General features: G+C 30.9%; 2 protein-coding genes across 2 annotated transcripts; one reads left to right on the top strand and one right to left on the bottom strand.

The window, feature by feature from the left end:
- Window positions 1–44: 44 nt before the first annotated feature.
- On the bottom strand, window positions 45–4,325 carry LOC130677209 (NAD-dependent protein deacetylase sirtuin-2). Its single transcript, XM_057483881.1, has 6 exons — window positions 4,057–4,325; window positions 2,726–2,992; window positions 1,631–1,987; window positions 1,369–1,564; window positions 1,059–1,251; window positions 45–987 (listed from the first exon to the last, which is right to left on the bottom strand). Exons 1-6 carry the CDS (start codon window positions 4,070–4,072, stop codon window positions 916–918), a joined length of 1,101 nt encoding a protein of 366 aa, XP_057339864.1. The 5' UTR covers window positions 4,073–4,325; the 3' UTR covers window positions 45–915.
- Window positions 4,326–4,989: 664 nt separating this feature from the next.
- LOC130677189 (intermembrane lipid transfer protein VPS13B) lies at window positions 4,990–17,846 on the top strand. Its single transcript, XM_057483836.1, has 3 exons — window positions 4,990–5,502; window positions 5,685–5,944; window positions 6,925–17,846. Exons 1-3 carry the CDS (start codon window positions 5,416–5,418, stop codon window positions 17,690–17,692), a joined length of 11,115 nt encoding a protein of 3,704 aa, XP_057339819.1. The 5' UTR covers window positions 4,990–5,415; the 3' UTR covers window positions 17,693–17,846.
- The last annotated feature ends 54 nt before the right edge of the window (window positions 17,847–17,900 follow it).

Genomic DNA, 17,900 nt, shown 5'->3' with positions numbered 1-17,900 from the left:
TTATTTAAAAGTTTTTAGATCTGTTTTTTATTAAAAGATAAATTAAAAAAAAAATCAGTATGTTTACGAAGTTTTTTAATCCTTTCCTGTTTCCAAGTTTTTTCTTAATTATTATTTTTAGAGGTACTTCGGTCAAAGTTCCGGATATTATAGGCGGCAACTTCAACAGAATGCTATGTCCAGATTTAATCAATTAATAAATAATTATATATAATTAGTGCTGACTTAACCCATTTTTACAAAACAATCAATGAATATATATGCCCCTGAAATCTTGGAACAATTCAGTTTCATCTGCTTAAGACCAGATCTAAGATCCCGAAGGCTGCTGTATTCAATAAAGACAACAAAAAACTACGTATGTTATGGACCAATAAACAGGATTGCGAATCTAGTTAATAATCATTGCACTGAGTTAGATTACTTTAGTGGTTCACTCTTCTCCTTTACATCTAATGTAAAAAACTTGTTACTACTCTATTGATCTGTATTAGTCTGTGCAATAATTTTCTTTATAGTTATTAAGTACATGCATAAAATGATGCTATCTAATCATTTAATCTTTTAATCTTGTAATAAAAACTTTGTATGTATATAGCCGATCGGTGTTTATTCGATTCGAAATAAATAAATAAATAAGTAGTCGCATGGGTCTCAAGAAAGAGTCACCGGACAAACGAAAACATGTTCCTACAAAGTTTCATACTTACTGCTTTCTTTGCAAATTGACCTTCGTCTTAGACCACCCGATCCCCTTTACATTTAACGGCCAAGGGGCCTTATATTTAAACCAAAAGAAGGGCCATCTTTAAGGAACTTGAACCCGATAGAAATAAAAATTATGATGATTTGTAATAAGATAAATATATACATCTATTAAACATACAATTTCTCACACAATGATTTCTCATAATTTCATTCTGATGTTTCTGATTTTTCAGCACTTGGTCGTTGAAAATCACTTTGCATAATTTTTTCTAATTCCTCCTAAAATGTAAAAATAAAATTAATAAAGAAAAAAAAAAGTAAAATATAATCAAATACCGAATTATACTTACAGTCCAGCCAAGTTTATCTGCTAGTAATTTACACCCCTTATCACAATCTCCAATCCAAGCAACATCTCGGGCAACCTCGGAATTTTTAGGTTCAAAAACAAACCCATGACTTAGACCAAAAAACCGTGATAGTCTATCTTGTACACTAACTTTTTCTTTGTTAATAAGTAAACGTGGACATGTTGATTTTACTCTAAAAAAACATAAATAGAAAATTTATTTATGATCAAAATTTCAACTATAATTTACTATTTTTATGTAGATAACTACAGAAATATTGATAACTAGTAACACCGTGGGCTTCACTTACTTATCAATTAAAGACGCGAATGGTTGTACAACTAAACTTGAGCCCATAATAATAAGTAAATCGGCTTTAGGAAAATCGTGTTCAATTGATTGATAAAAACGCTGGGGTAACATTTCACCAAAGAAAATAATGTCTGGTTTAACAACACCTGTTAAACATTTTTCACATTTCGGTATTGTTTCTTCGTTGACTTTCTCTGAAATCGTTAATTTTATTTGTTATAAAATTATAAACTTATTATTATTATTATTTTTTAAATTACTTTTCATCCAAGAAAGATCGTAAACAGTACGGCATTCAAGACATCGTGAAGAATGAAATGTTCCGTGAGCTTCAACCAACTTTTCAGGAGGCAGCCCAGAAATCCTTTCTAAAGTATCGATATTTTGTGTGTAATGTCGCAGTAACATTCCTTTATCCGATAATAACTTAATAAAGAAGTGACTTAACGTAGGTTTTAATTTTTCTGGAAATAATTCTTTTGCCAATACAAAAAATGGTTCAGGATTAGACTTGAAAAAGTCGATTTCAAAAATTGCCTGAGGGTACGGAAGATTATATTTTTGCAAGTTATAATACAATCCACTAGATGGCGAACGAAAATCAGGTATTCCCGCAGCTAGAAGAAGTGATATGGTTATTATTCATCTTTCCAGTGATAACAGTTTTTATAATAGTCTGGTAATCTCTTAATTTTTCTCAACTCGGTAATTTATTCATTAACTTTATTTAATAAAGGCTGGATCGTGCCCAACGAATTCTCGAATTTTAGGTTTATATATTTCTATTAATTTATTAATTAATTAGGGTAGAAGTACCATTTGTTGCCACTGTTCCATTTTTGGACATTTAATGTTTTATTTTAATTAACCAACAAGAATTTGAAAAGTTTCTATGGCAATAGTGGGATTAAAGTATTTTTGAACACATATAAAAAATTAATTATATCATTGCACATTTTACAAATTTTGATATTTGAATTTTTGTGTCCAAAGTGGCCCTCCTGCTTAAAAAATCAGATAGATTCTTATAGCATGTATAAGGCCCTATACTTAACTATATCACTTCTCATAGAACTCATTCATTCTTATAAAATTTCTATGGGAATTTATGAGAATCTAATGGATTCTATGAGATTTTCTAAACAGTGCCTAAGGTGGCCAAAAACGGTACCTCTACCCTATCGTTACAGCAATTTTTTGGCTTCCGACCAAAAGCAGAAGATGAACATCGGAAGATTCTCATCATTCGAGGCCCACATATATTTACAACGTAATTAGAAATCCAAATTCCGAAATTTCGTTAGATACGGCCCACCCGTAACGAAAATAAGAGGTGTACAAAGGAAAATACTTACAAGTTGATATACCAGCACCAGCCATCGTTATTATATTACGGCAATTATTTTCTTTAATGAAATCTACAATCCCTTGGATACTTAACTCCTTCAAAATCTTTTTATTTGGTTTTATACCCATTTTTTCGTCACTATCGCTAATTTTCAATTTGGACATTAAATATTGCGATACCTTTTCTACTCCAGAAATGTCATCTTTATCTGATGAAGAGTTAGATGCTTGTTCATCCTTTTTCGTTTCATCATTAGTTTCTTTAGAGTGACTTTCTGTAATCGTAAATAAAATAGATATTAAAATTAATATATGTTGAATTTTATACCGTAGTCAATGGCAAGATATAACTAAAAACACAAAAATTCGTAAAATTTTTTATCATTCGGAAAAAGCTTTCACTTTACAAAAAATGAATCTAATGACTAGGACCAGGATTTTTGCTTATATTGAAAAGTAACAATTAATAATTAATGGTGTCAAATTTTGGATTTACAGTGGAAATATTGGCAGTATAAAAAAATTTTTCATATAAAAGTTGTAGGAAATTTTATTTTCTATAGAAAATGTCTCTTATGATTTTTTTATACGACCAATATTTTTACCGTAATTTCAAAATAAAAATTTTCATATTTAACAAAAATTTGAATAATTCATTGTAAATCTCAATTTTTGAATTACGATGAAAATATTGGTCGTATAAAAAAATCATAAGAGACATTTTCTCTAGAAAATAAAATTTCCCACAACTTTTGCTTGAAAATTTTTTTTATAAGACCAATATTTTCGCCATAATATTAAACAATGAACCATTAATTTCGAAGTTAAGGCAAAAATCTTGTCCCTACTAATGACAATAAGTAAAAAATTTTGTAATTTATTTTTTTTTTTAATTTATTAAGTGATTGTTATGACAGCAACTTTTATAGCTTCTGGGGAAAAGCATCAAATATATTTTTTAATCAAATTAATATCAACTGAATCCCAAGCTTATTCAAGACGAAATTAGAAAAAGAAAATTTAAAAATACGGTTAGTACCGGCCGTCCTTAAGGAATAGATCTGAGGAAGGATTCAGTTAAGAAATTTTAATGAAGGATCTGGTCTAGAGTAATCATTTTTTTATCACCAGTATGTTGTAAAAGTTCTAACGACATATACCGAAATTTCAGCGATCAAATCAATAAGTATCAATGACAGTATTTCAAATTCTCCATACTTGAAAAATAAAATAATTTTTGACAGTAGTCAGCTGACTTACAGTTGAAAGATTAAAAACCGGTGTAAAAAAAATTAAATCTGGTAAACAGAAATATATGACATCAATATATTTTTATTACCTGCTGACGCTTCCATTACGTATGACTTAATAAATATACAGACAATTTTTTACAATAATTTAATGTCTAAAATCTAGACAAATAATACAAACACGGTCTGAAATCACTGTAGCTTTGTTTTATGTAAATATATATGTACATATGATTCGTATGATTTTTCTATACTTCTACCAATAGCTTAAAAAAAGAGCAGGATCTGAATCTGTTCTAACCATACTTTACTTTTTTAGTAATATATGATCATTTTAACGTTGGCATTAAAAAATTTTACCGCATAATATTCTTTCAATGCTAAGTGTAAAACAACGAGTAATTAACCTAGTATTTTACACAATTACAGACTAATTACACCAGGCGAATACTCTAATAGCACAGTTTGCTTTAGCAAAAGTTATGATCTTGAAGTTAGCAGACAATTCAAAATTTTCGGATTTTTTTTAAACAAAACATTTACAAAAAAAATAAAAAATAAAAATACGCACATGTAGAAAATTTAAAAAACTACAGGTGCAATTTTTTCAAATATTTTTTTTTTTTAAATTTACCGTCTAAAAAAAAATCCAAAAATTATCAGACGTCGGCTAACTTCAGGATCATCAAAAGTTTCCTTGAATTTTTCGTCAAATTTCCGTCAACTTTGGACTTTTCCGTTTTTGACGACAATTTGTACACAACTTGCTGTACAATTTGACGGAAATTTACATCATGAGTGTGAATATAGCAGACATGAGACAAAAAAAAATTGAAATAAATAAATTTAAAAAATGAAATTTTTAAAAAATGCGCGTACGAATTTTGCGTTTTTCTAAGCGCGTAATTTTTCACTTTTACTTGACTTAAATATTTTTTCATTTTTTCTAAAATTTAAAAAAAATTCCCAACTGTCAGCTACATTCACACTCGTGAAAATGTTTGTTGGCTGTCATGTGTTTTTAAATTTTTAAGTTTTGACAGGTAGGTGCATCGCAAGTGAATATTTAAACAATAACAATTATAAATATTTACTATCACGTGTAAGAGTACTATATATATATATCTCTCAAAGGAAGATTTAAACGCAAACTGATAGCGTTAGCAAGGAACTAATTGATGGATATTGTCAGGATCAAAATTTTGGCTGCATAAGTAATGTAAATAAATAAAAACTAAAGGGAAAATGATTAAAATAATAAGAAAAAAAAAACGTTTTGAACTAAAGTTGATCGCATATGTTTTGTTAGTTCAAAATAAATAATTGATTGGAGTTAACCTATACTTTAGTTTAGTTTAGGAAAATAAAATTGTAAATAGTCAGTCAAGAAGTCTTACAATATCAAAATAATAAAAATATAATATTCAATGACGTAAAAATCATATAAAATGTTTAAAATTGAATCATACATTACACCCATAATTTTAAATTATGTGGGAAAATTCGTCAAGAATTTTAAACCTGAACAATCTCAGGTATTTATAATTTTTTTATTTCACATTTTTGTATAACATAAAAAAATCTAGTAGATCACTTCTTTTATTTGTATAAATATATGTAATATTTTTATTAAAAATACATGCAGTGACCGGCTACTGGATCTTTTTTTTACCTCATTCAATAATTAGTAAATTTATTGCATATTTATGTTTCTAAGGTTTCTCTGTGGGGTGGAGATGCAACATTCCAAAATTTAGATCTAAAACTGAGTGTTCTAAATGACGAGTTGAAATTACCATTTAAATTTATCAGTGGTCACATTCATGAGCTATCAATTCATGTACCATGGGTTAAAATTGCGTCAGAGCCAATAGTTGTTACGATTAATACTATTGAGTGCATTTTGAAAATGAGAGATGATTCCGATGTCAATAGCGATAATAATTTTCCACAAAAAATTAATTTTGATACTCTACAGTACGTATAATTTTATTTTTATTCACATCCACACACGCACACCTTTGAAAATATCTGAATAATTTCCTAGATTTCCAAAACATTGACATCTGATAAAAATTAGATTTTCAAAAATCGGAATTAATCAACTTCACGAATTTTTAAAAATTTGCAATTATAAATCTTTAGATATTTTATTAGTGTTCAAAATTTTAAACCTTTCGTACGTCGCGCTATGAGGGAATCCCTGCTTTTTTTTATAATTTTAGGAAAAGTAGTCATTACTTTCCTAAAGCAATTTAGCAATTCGTGTACTGATGTCTTACTAATCGATTGTTATGCCTCCGTACATTATTTTCACGGTTATTTCCAAAAGTGCTAACAGTGATGTTCTTACGATCGCTATCGGCCGCATGACTACTTATTGTTCAACTTTTCTCAGAGCGTAATAATATCAGTTGTAGCATCACCTGCAATCGCTGACCGTCGGTAATTAGTGAGAAAGAAGGACCGAAAGAATTAAGAATAATTACAGAATTATTAATTAAGAACAACTTTGATTTAAATAGAATAGAAGTATCGTTCCTTAGTTTTTATAATTAGAAATATTATTATCATAGTTGCAAGACGTTCAAATCAATTTACCATCATTATATTTGTAATACATTTAAAATGAAGTTCTCTGTGTTATTTCTCAATAAATAAGTGAAACTTTATTAAAATTAAAATTCGAGTGTCATTATTATTCAAGAAGATACCAAAAAATTCCCAAGGCATAACACGATATAAAAAGTTTCTATAATTTTAGGTGCTTTATTTTTTTTCTAAATTTTTGTCAATGCGAAGAAATCGCTGGGATTCCCCACTTCGACTCCTTGTAAATAAAATTTTATGTGCAACTTTGCCATATCTATAAAAAGAAATTCCATTCTGTCCGATAGAATTTATTTCTTCCCAAAATTTTTGATCAAGTTAATAATTATCACATATTATTTTTTCAGAGAAGAAACGCCATCTAGTTACATAAAAACTATCGTTACAAAAGTCGTGAACAATATAACAATAAATTGTAACAACTTAATACTGAAGTTCGTCGAAGAAGATATTGTTCTCAGTGTCAACATAAGATTTTTCGGATTACAAACTGTGAACAATGAATGGAAGCCATCATTTACTGATATCTATACAACTGACATGATATTAAGAAAATTAATAACCATCGAAGATTTAACTCTCTGCCTAGATCGCATGGATGCTTCCGGTAAAATTGAAATTTATCAAGATCCAGTTGTTTATCGATGCTCGATGACGATTCGCTGGCTAATTGATTATCAAAAACAGAAAACCGATTCAACAGAACGTGAGTCAATAACAAGATTCGACGTTCACTGTAAAAAAATAGAATTTAGTATGACTGAACATCAGTTACCGATGATCATGAGGTTAGTTACATTGATAATTAATTCATTACAATCTGAATTAAACTCCAGAGATCGTATGTCTGTGAGAAGTTCCGAAGGAATCGATCAAATTTCTGTATCTAGTGATGACAGTTTATTTCCGGGAAGTTCTAATACTTCAGTTGTAGCTCGACCAACTAACAATATCAGCTGGAGCTCATGGGCATGGCAGACTGTCACATCATTAGTTCCCGATTGGAATAACGATTTGTCTCTAAATAAATCGTTAGATAACAATATTCAAGTAATTAATTTTGGAATTTATGTGGACGAAACTATTTTTACTTTTAAAGTTATCGAAGTTAGTCAAGAAGTTTATTCACGAAAAAATTTGAAAGTTAAATATCGACCGTGCATTTCACTACGACTGTCAGCAGTGTCCACATCCGTTTTAGTTTATGATATTAATTTTACAGCAGTACAAATTAAACTCGGTTACATAGGACTTTATCCACAAGGTAACTGTATCTGTGGATTCGCAGAAGTTAAAAACAACCTTGAGCCCACATTCTATCTGACTGCCGGATCCTTCCAATCAGACTACAATAAAAGTTCACTTTTTGATATCAATGCAAACGAGAACAATGGATTAGCCAAAAATTATAAAGAAATTATGTCTAAAGCTTTACTATCTAAATTTTTTAATAACAATTCTGACAAATCTCCAGCTCTGATGATCGACTTTGTTCATTTTATTGAAATACCTGCAGAAATGTCCAAGAAAGAATTGTTTAGATTCAACGGAAATTTTGAGTTTTGCAATTTTAAAGAGACCAAAGTAACTCGATACTATATCGGTAATTTAACAGTCAAGATATGCTCTGGTATAATTCATCGTCTCTCCGCTATCGCTGATTTAGTTGAGAAGGATTTTCTGTCTTGTTTTAGTGATAAAAATAATGATACATTAATTGAATCTCCATCAACAACAATTGAAGAGTTCGATGCATTAAATGAATACGTCGCGACCGAAAAAGTCGAACTAGTCGTCAATCAATTAACTGTTGAAATATTTTTAGCGAATCATCATCACGATATTCGTAAAAATAATCCAGATAATAATGCGAAAAATTATAAGTTCTCACTAGATTATCCTCGGCTCGCATTTGAAATTGACAAACTCGAGTTGTCTACAGTATCGCCTATTTATCCATTAAGAGTAGTATTGTGTGCATGCAAACAAATCAAAGTCCCCAAGGAAATGTTGGATAGCTGCTATAAAACATATCAACTAAATATATGTAATTTAAAATGTAAATTACATCTGGCAGAAAATAATCAAATGATATTTATATCTCCATTCGGTTGTAAGTTATCTGCCAAGTCTTTAATTTATCCGCAATATTGGAGTGAGTATAGTGACGTAATTCAAGCGTCGACTGATTTATTTATTGACAACTTAACAATTACTACAACGAAAGTTAAATTTCTTATTATTTATACTATTTTAACGTCTATTTTTTTAAAAATAAATACAAATATTACAATGTTTTTATCTCTTTTTCACGAGGCATGTAATGAAACAAATCAGGTTTACCTAGAGTTAACACTCGAACGAATAAATTATTTTAACTCACAGTTTTTAATGTTTGTATTGACTAAAATAAATGTCGGGTCTGTTAAAATTTTTGTATTAAACGATATAACGCAGGCGTTTATTATGTCAGGCCCGGAAAGTCTGAGTGAAAAAAATACAAGCCACTTATTATATTTATTTACCCAACTACCACGTTATTGGGACAACGAAGTCGATAATTTAATTATTAAATTTCATTTTAATAAAACCCGCGTTATTTTAGATCCTCTTTTATTCGATTGGTTAGACTATAATTCAAATTTTAACGATAAAAATAATTCCCTGATTTTGTTAGACAATTATGGGGTAGATGAGACATCGTCAGACACAAGCACTAGAAAAAAATTTCCAAGCCTGCATGAAAACGTTCACAGTTTATCGGAGGGGGAGTGTCGATTTAATGCATTTAATTGGATTAAAGATAACTATAAAAATGATAACCAAAAAGAAATGACACCAAATAATTATAAAATTCAATCATCGTTATTTACAAGAGTTATTTTAGATTATTATTCCAAGTGGCGGCGTTTAATATTCAATATAACTATCGATAACTGTACTATATATCAACCAACCCTGACAATAAACTGTCTTGGAGTCGATGGAATTGAAGAAGCCAAAGAACGCGCGCTAAATTCAAACGATGCGCTAAAATTATTTGTCATAAATACGTCAAAATTGAATATACAGTCAGCGAGTTGGAATGACAGCTATCATTCAGAAATGACTTCGTGCAATATATTGAGAATAAATGACGTAAAGTTAAAAAATTTTCCCTGGACTCTAGATCTCACCAGATTCCACTGTTTCACTTTGATAAATAAAAAAGTAAACAACTTTCTAAGTATCGATTACTTCAATACAACAATTGATTCCACATTAAAGTCTAATGTCAATGAAAATCACGACAGTTCAAGTTCATTAGGATTTTGCATTTACATAAATACGTCACCAATTTTATTTTCATTAACGAACAAACAATTGGAATTGATTGATGATTTACTGAATAGAAATTTTAAAATAGTTGATAAATTATTTACTACGCCGTGTAATACAAATAATCAATCAAATTTCAAATTTTATAACGATAATTTCAATTGTTCTGTGAAAAATCCACTGAGTCCAACTCAAATATTTTTTATGGAAACTGATACGATGTCAACATCTGCAACTTCAAAAAATGACGTAGAATTGGAGCCGATTAATGGTGACAGTGTCACTGCCTGGATTCAATGGACGATAACAAAAATGATTATTGAGTTACTGACAGATGAAGACGTAGAATCAAGCTGTGAAAATTACAATTACAAAGTTATCGTTGAATTTGAAGACATTATAACGTCATTAGACTGGCAGCCGATTTATGTGAAATTAAAAAATAAAATAACAAGTGCCAAAATCCTGCATTACAGAAAATTATTTAATGAAGATGACAGCAATTGGATGCTCGGTGACTTTACGGGGTTTATAATGTCAAGTAAAAGTGAAAATTTAGACAAAAAATTAAATGAAATAGACTTTTTGAGCTTTACTTTAACAATAGCGAAATCAAATAACGTTTATCACAAATGGATGAGATTTAAAAATAAATTTTCTAAAAATTGTTTGTTCAACGAAGACAATGCTTTCGCAATGTCCAACTACGTGACTGAAATCGTCATCGAGGTACAAATGTTAGAGATAATTTTACCGATTAATTTAATCCAAAAATTTAAAGTATTTTTGAACTTCCGTTTTACAAAACAGAGTAGTAGATCTAGCGCCGAAAATTTTAACAATCATAAGTTCCCGCTCGTATACTTAGACCTGAAAGGAGTTACATTGATAATTCCAATAGATTTTCCTTCCAATCAACGGTACGACACATTTATATTAACAAACGATGGGATTTCCATAATCCCACATGCCGATAATCCCATCTGCCGTATGATCCTACGACCAGACATTTACGAACTTGCTGCGCAATCAAATATTTTGAATACTCCTAGTTCGATTTTAGAGGACCGTCAATACCAAATAAAAGTAAATGGCATCAGTATTTCAAGTACTAACTGGATAAATTATCATGTGAAAGCCACGGAACGGAAAACGCCATTACTGTTTACGATGAACGAGAACCCAGCGTTGGAGTGGAATAAACTTGAAAATATTTTGATTGACAATAAATCAACAGTGTGTCCATTGGTAAATAGATTTGATTTGTGCTGTATAATAGCGCCTTCAATGGTGTTGAAGTCAAAAATTATTGTATGTGGGAACGCCATAGAAATCACTTGTCTCACTGATATTAAAATGGTTATTAATCTAGACCAGATAAAATTGTTCTCAATATTTTGTTCTAAACTAGAGCAACTGGAAATTGATGTCAACAAAACATCTGATAAGTGTAATATAAATACTTACTATTGTCCGACAACTTTACCTACTGTTCAGGAGACTCGAAATGAATCAATTCAAGAATCTTATCGCGAATCAGTCCAAGATTCAGGAGTCGACGTTGGTTCCTCAAGTGTTGACGGAAAAATATATGTAAATTCCAGAGATCCAGAGATCACAGAACCATATGAGAATGTTATTAACTGCGGAAAATTATCAATCGCTATTTATAAAAATGATGATGAAGATCCGGACAAGTGCAGTTTTAAAATCCCGTTGGCTTTCGTCGCAATTTATCAGCCCAATGTCTATATTTCTCGAAATAATCGCAATCGCGTGGTCCGTATTAATTGTTTTGATGTATCAGTACTGTTTAGTGAAAAAGACACCAAGATCACGACTCTACCGGATGTTGATTGCTATAAAAATGTATTAGTACAGACGAAAAGTGGAGATCCGCATTCCATTACGGGAATACCGCCGTCTATTTTTGTTGTCAAATGGGAAAATAACTCGGGATATTGCAAAATATCTGCGGAAGTAGGTCGGCCTACTAAAATAAATGTGTCGACGGCGCTTATTGATCAAATAAATAATTTGAATAATGAGTTCACTCGGGCGTTTGATTGGAAAAAAGAAGAAAAATCTAAAAGCTCATCATTTTTGAATGATTATCTGATGATTAAAAATAACAGTGATATTATTGATGTTAATTTCACTACTAAACAAATAGTCGTAGCCGTTATGATTGATTATGCTAGAGAAATAATTGGCAATTTATCGGAATTATCAATTACTTTGTTGAGTAAAATAAGGAAAATTCAAGCATCTGTGGATTTAAATTCACTTGTGATAACTACCAATACAAAAGGATGTTTGAAAGCTCTATTGAATCCATTATCTTGTAATTTTGTTGCGAAAATAATATTAGAGTCATGGCAAGATTTAGATGAATCTCCGTTGATAAGATTTCAAGGCTACAGCGATTCAATAAACATCGATCTGGGTCCAGAACAAGTTAAATTTATTGAAAAAATATCGAGCGAGTTTGAAAATTATTTAAAAGAATACACTGATGAGAAGAGTAATGAAGAAGAAGTTACCCAAATATCATCAACTGAGCAGTATTATCAAGATGACTTGAGAGCTGGCGCTTTTCAATTTGCTGATGGAACAAACGATCAAGTTCCGCTGCCCTACCAAGTTATTTTTTCAAATTACCCCCGTAAAATAATGGCTTGGAAATATCCACAGCCGCGGATTTTGACTCGTTTGAATCTGACTAATATTCTGTGGAACATAATCGATGACTTAGACATTGATTTGGATCAAATAAATTGTATAATTGAGTACTGGAATGACAACTTGATGTCTTATCAACGTTTCATCAAATTTAATATGTCAGAGTCTGATAATTTGACATCATTACTGAATAAGTCACCGTCGAGGGCCGTTTCTTGTCTCTGGAGAGCAACTATTTGTTCAAATGATGAAGAAATTAACTCAATGACACCTCGTGACTTAGCCGGGTGTCTGAGAATCGACTCTTATTTCAATTCTTCATATATTCCAAGCATAGAAGTGACTTTGAATATTAATTATATTAAAATATCACTTTTTAATAATTTCTACAACCATAATTACAATATCTTGCCATTTCCACTTGACAAATTTAAGCTGAACAATTTTGTGCCTTTGAATCAATGCTTCGCTGATTTTATAGTAGAAAACAATTGCTTGGTATACAATAAGTGGATTAATGACGGAGTAATAAGTAATTTTATTGGAAATTTAAGTGTCAAAATTATAGATTACGAATCGATGATGATGCACAAAGTACTTGAATCACTTGAGTTCAAAGCTCAGCTAAATAAATTAAATCCTACCAAGTTTTCATTAACGATAAGCGAAATGACATTAAGACTTGGACCGGAAATAGCTCATACATTAATACTGTCATTAGACCAATGGAATTCGACCCTAAAAAATGACGAAAGTTGTAAAAATTGCAGTATTTTTAATAGAATTATTTTAGCTAATGACTGTAATTTACCGATAAGGTTTTCTCAAGACAAAACAACTGATGATATTATTCTACAAACCCGCGAGTGCTATTTTTACTCATGGCGGCAAAAATCAAATTTAAAATTACGCGTCGCAATTAAAATAGATCAGACTTGGGTCTGGAGTGATTTATTTAAAATAAATAACAACAGTAATTACAACGTAATTGAAATTAACGTTAACAGTAAAGATAAAGTTAAAATTCACTACAAAATAAAATTTATTACTTCGACTCAAAAAATTATTTTTTTCACTGGGCAATTAATTGTAAAAAATGAATTGACTGACGATTTTGAATTGAAATTAGTCCAGTATAATACAACTGCTGATAAAACTCTCAAGTCGGAATCGACCTTTACTTTATTAAGAAATCATCAGCCGCAATCTTTCTTGATCAACGATATAAGTAACGTTACTATGAGACTACGATTTATAAATCTGACAAGTTCTACGTCTTGGACTGGGGACATTCCATTGAAAGCAAATCCAAAATGTGACCAGCCGTGGCTTGTAAAATTACCTTTCAACAACAAAAATCAATTCTTGAGCATTTGGGTTCGTAACATTCGTGAAAATTTACTTAATGATATTAAAATACTAGTAATTTTAAGTCCACTGTATTTAATACAGTCGTGGTTACCAAATCCCGTAGATATTAACATCGAAACACCGACGCTCAATTCATCGATATCTTCAATCTTAAGTGGTCGTGGTGAAAGACAGCAAATTCACTGCCCCGGTACCTTCGAACATCACCATTTATTAAAACTGATATTCAGCGAAGACGTCAGTACGAATTTGAATTTTCCAATCTCGTATAATTCAATTGATCAACGTAATTTTTTCAAACGTCCAGAGAACGAAAAAATTGATGACATTTTGAACCAACTGTCGGACAATAAAAGTGTAAAAAAAAATTTCTGGCCTGTAGATGAAAATTACAACTGGGTTTCTGTCGTTAAATCTCAAACGTATGTCCAAATAAATTATAGAGACGCGGGTTTAATTTCCAGTACATTATTAGTAGAAATACGTCCCTGGTGTTTTATTTTAAATGTCTACAGTAGAAATATAAATTTAGTATCGCCGGAAATTGATTTTATGTGTACGATTCCAAGTAATAGTGTGACGTCACCCCCTAAAATTTTAGAAATATTTCACATCGGGGTTGAATTATTCAATGATAAATTTATGTCACCGCCACTTCAGTTTGCGAATTCAGAATCGAATCGCGGATTTATCAAACCTCAGATTAACGGGCTGATACCATTAGAGGGAAATATTGAAACTTTCATTGATTGTGGATCTGTAACTATCAACTTGATAATTAATTCCCATGTGATAGACAATACACGAGTCATTAAAATAATGAGCAGTCATGTTGTTTGTAACTTGACCAGCCATTCTTTAAAATTAGCCTCCATTTACGTAGAGAAAAATTGTTCAAATATTGACTTCACCACTGGACTAACAGAAGTCCAATTAAATTTACCGGCATCTAAAAACGATGGCATAGGACTTCCTATTGAGAGCTGGCACAATTTAGGAATTAAAAATTATGACAGAAATAATTTTAATTCGTTTATTTCACTGACGTTAGAGGAACTGAATGACATTCACAGTTGGTCTTGTCCAATAAAACTCGACCAATCATTCGGACGAAATTGTGTTTCAATCAGTAATGGAAATAAAGCCATTCCGATAATCGTCATGACTCAAAAAGATCGTGATGTAGTTTACGTTACGATAATTGAGGATCAATTCCCACAGTTTACAATCACTAATTCTTGTTCATTTACGATAATGGCTGGGCATCCGAATCCAACTTTAGATTCATTAGAGCTAGACGCGCCACCATTTAATTGGGCTTGCAATGTGAGACCAGGATATTCTTGTCACTATACGCTTAAAAAATTTGGAAGTTGTATTCCTGACAGTTCAATTGATAAGGAAATTTTTGCTCAACTATGGCTGTGTATTCCACTTGAACAAAGTGCCGACAATTTAAAAAAAAAAGTTATTGATAAATTTAAAAATGATTCTGTTTTGATTAAAATAATTGAGTTTCCAGTTGAGTATCCAGTGAAATTTGATCGATTTATTGGTCTTGACCATAACGGTCCCGTTAAAATAATTGTGGAAAGCTGGGGTCACTCTATTTTTATAAACATCGAACCGAAGTCTAATATTGAGGTGTCAGTTCGTGACATTAGAAGTCGGCTGATAAGTGAAAAAGACAAATTGTATGACTCAAGATTACCAAGTGATTCAAAATATTCAAGTGTTAAAAGTTTACAATCGTCGATAGAAAATACTAAATGTACAAATTCAAAGTCTGAAGACGTAGAAAGCACACGTTCATCGCGAGAAAAAATTGCGGTAAATTTAAACGACCATTCAGATACCGTTTGTTCCCTTTATTTGCATAAAATTAATATTATAATCACCCAAGACGGTGATGATGGAGTTTTAAACGAAGTCGCTGCACTTTACTTGACTAATACATTTATTTTAATGACATCAAACATCAAATGTCTCAATTTAAAAACATTTATTGGTGATTTACAGTTAGACAATCAATTATTCAATAACGGCGGCTATGATTTTCCAGTTGTTCTTATAAACCAAAAACCAGCAGCAGTGAACAAAAATATGGTCGATTTATCTGTCTCTCCTGAGTCTACTGTATTTGAATTAAAAGATGAATCTTTGATTACTTTCGAGCTTTCATTAGACAAAATATATGACAAAAATGCATATAAAAATGTATACATAAAAATATTACCGACAAATATTTACATTGAAGATAAATTTATTTCTCAATTATTGGACTATCTCTCAACAATAATCCAACCCTATATTTTTACATCTTCTCAAAATTTAAATTTGACAAGAAAAAAGTCTTCGAACGATAAATTACTAGTCGGCGTTCGGATTCCTACTAATGTCATAGTGGACACTAAAATAATAAGCTCGCCATTGAGACTGCAAAATTTAATAATCGAGCCGATTTCAATTCTTGTTAGTGTTCATACATCTGTGAGACTTTACATAGCTTTAGATCATTCCCCATTACATTTTGCTATTTTTGAAAGACGTAATCTCTTTACTACACCTTACAGATTAGGTAATGCCCTGACTATGCATTATTTATCAGGGGCGATTTTCGGCGCAGGGTGGGTAGTTGGTTCGTTGGAAATTCTTGGCTCCCCAGGAAGTTTTGCTCAGGCAGTAGGACTAGGTCTCAAAGATTTCATATCCCTACCGTTCCAAGGTTTACTTCACGGCCCGTGGGGATTTATTATGGGGATTACTCATGGGTCTGCAAGTCTAATGAAAAACGTAACTGCAGGTACAGTTAACTCAGTGACTAAATTAGCCTCCAGTGTTGCCAAAAATCTCGACCGTCTGACTCTCGATAACGAGCATTTGCAGCGACAAGAAGAGTCGAGAAGACTAAAGCCTCAAGGAATGACCCAGGGCTTTTATCAAGGTCTCACAAGCTTCGGAATAAGTATTTTAGCAGCAGTCGCTGGTCTTGCTCATCACCCACTTCAAAATTTTTTGTCCAGTGACTCGACAACTCGAGGCATTGTTACGGGAGTTGGATTAGGGCTCGTTGGAGTTGTAACGAAACCTCTCAGTGGTGCTGCAGAACTTGTCGCACTTACTGGCCAAGGATTACTTCAAGGTACTGGTTGGAATCCACTGCCATTACCAAAACGTAATGTCAAAGTTACTACAAACAATTCATGTGATTTAGAGTATCGGTTTTTATGGAAACTTATGGATTATATTATTGAAAATCATGATGATATTTTATATTTGATAAATGCCCATTTACTTGATACTGATGAAAACAAAAAACCGGTAATATTAATTTTAACAAGAAAAAAGTTGATCATTATTGATATTCAAAATGATAATGTACAAAAAATATTTTCGTTTAATGACTTCCATTGTTCAGACGATAATATGCAAGACTCTAAATTGTTTAGGTTGATATTTACAACAAATACAAACACAAACAAGTCAAAAAATAACTTTTATTCCGACGAACAAAGGGAAATAAATGACGAAATGAGATCAAGAGTAGAACAATATGTTTTGACTGGTGGGTTTCATAATTATTATAGTGCTACTGGCAATAACACTGTAGTTACCTCGGATTCTAACTGTTGTAATGACAACTCTTTGTTATTTATTATAGATTTTCATAAAAAAAATTATTTGATAAGCATTATTAAGTTAATAAAAAGACAGAGTCTACAAAAAGATTTCACTGTTATATAATTCAAATATGTAAATTTTTTGTTTTATTCTTATAAAATATATTCATAAAAAAATATTATTTATTTTATTTATTCACGAGAATTGTTGCATTGTTAAGTCATCTATATATTTATGATTAATAAGGTAACTCTGTATTTAATCGTCTCAATATATATATATATTTCTAATAATATAGTTTTACATATTTTTACAACAAAAAAAATGATAA

This window comes from Microplitis mediator, chromosome 11, assembly GCF_029852145.1.
Source record: "Microplitis mediator isolate UGA2020A chromosome 11, iyMicMedi2.1, whole genome shotgun sequence".
NCBI lineage: Eukaryota > Metazoa > Arthropoda > Insecta > Hymenoptera > Braconidae > Microplitis > Microplitis mediator.
This window is presented reverse-complemented; position numbering and strand designations above follow the sequence as displayed.

Coding starts and splice junctions, on each gene's coding strand:
- LOC130677209 (XM_057483881.1), bottom strand. Junction 1,565..1,630: donor CGATCTTTCTTGGATGAAAA/GTAATTTAAAAA, acceptor TAACGATTTCAG/AGAAAGTCAACGAAGAAACA. Junction 1,252..1,368: donor TTCGCGTCTTTAATTGATAA/GTAAGTGAAGCC, acceptor ATGTTTTTTTAG/AGTAAAATCAACATGTCCAC.
- LOC130677189 (XM_057483836.1), top strand. CDS start 5,416: ATGTTTAAAATTGAATCATACATTACACCCATAATTTTAAATTATGTG. Junction 5,503..5,684: donor TTAAACCTGAACAATCTCAG/GTATTTATAATT, acceptor TATGTTTCTAAG/GTTTCTCTGTGGGGTGGAGA. Junction 5,945..6,924: donor ATTAATTTTGATACTCTACA/GTACGTATAATT, acceptor TTATTTTTTCAG/AGAAGAAACGCCATCTAGTT.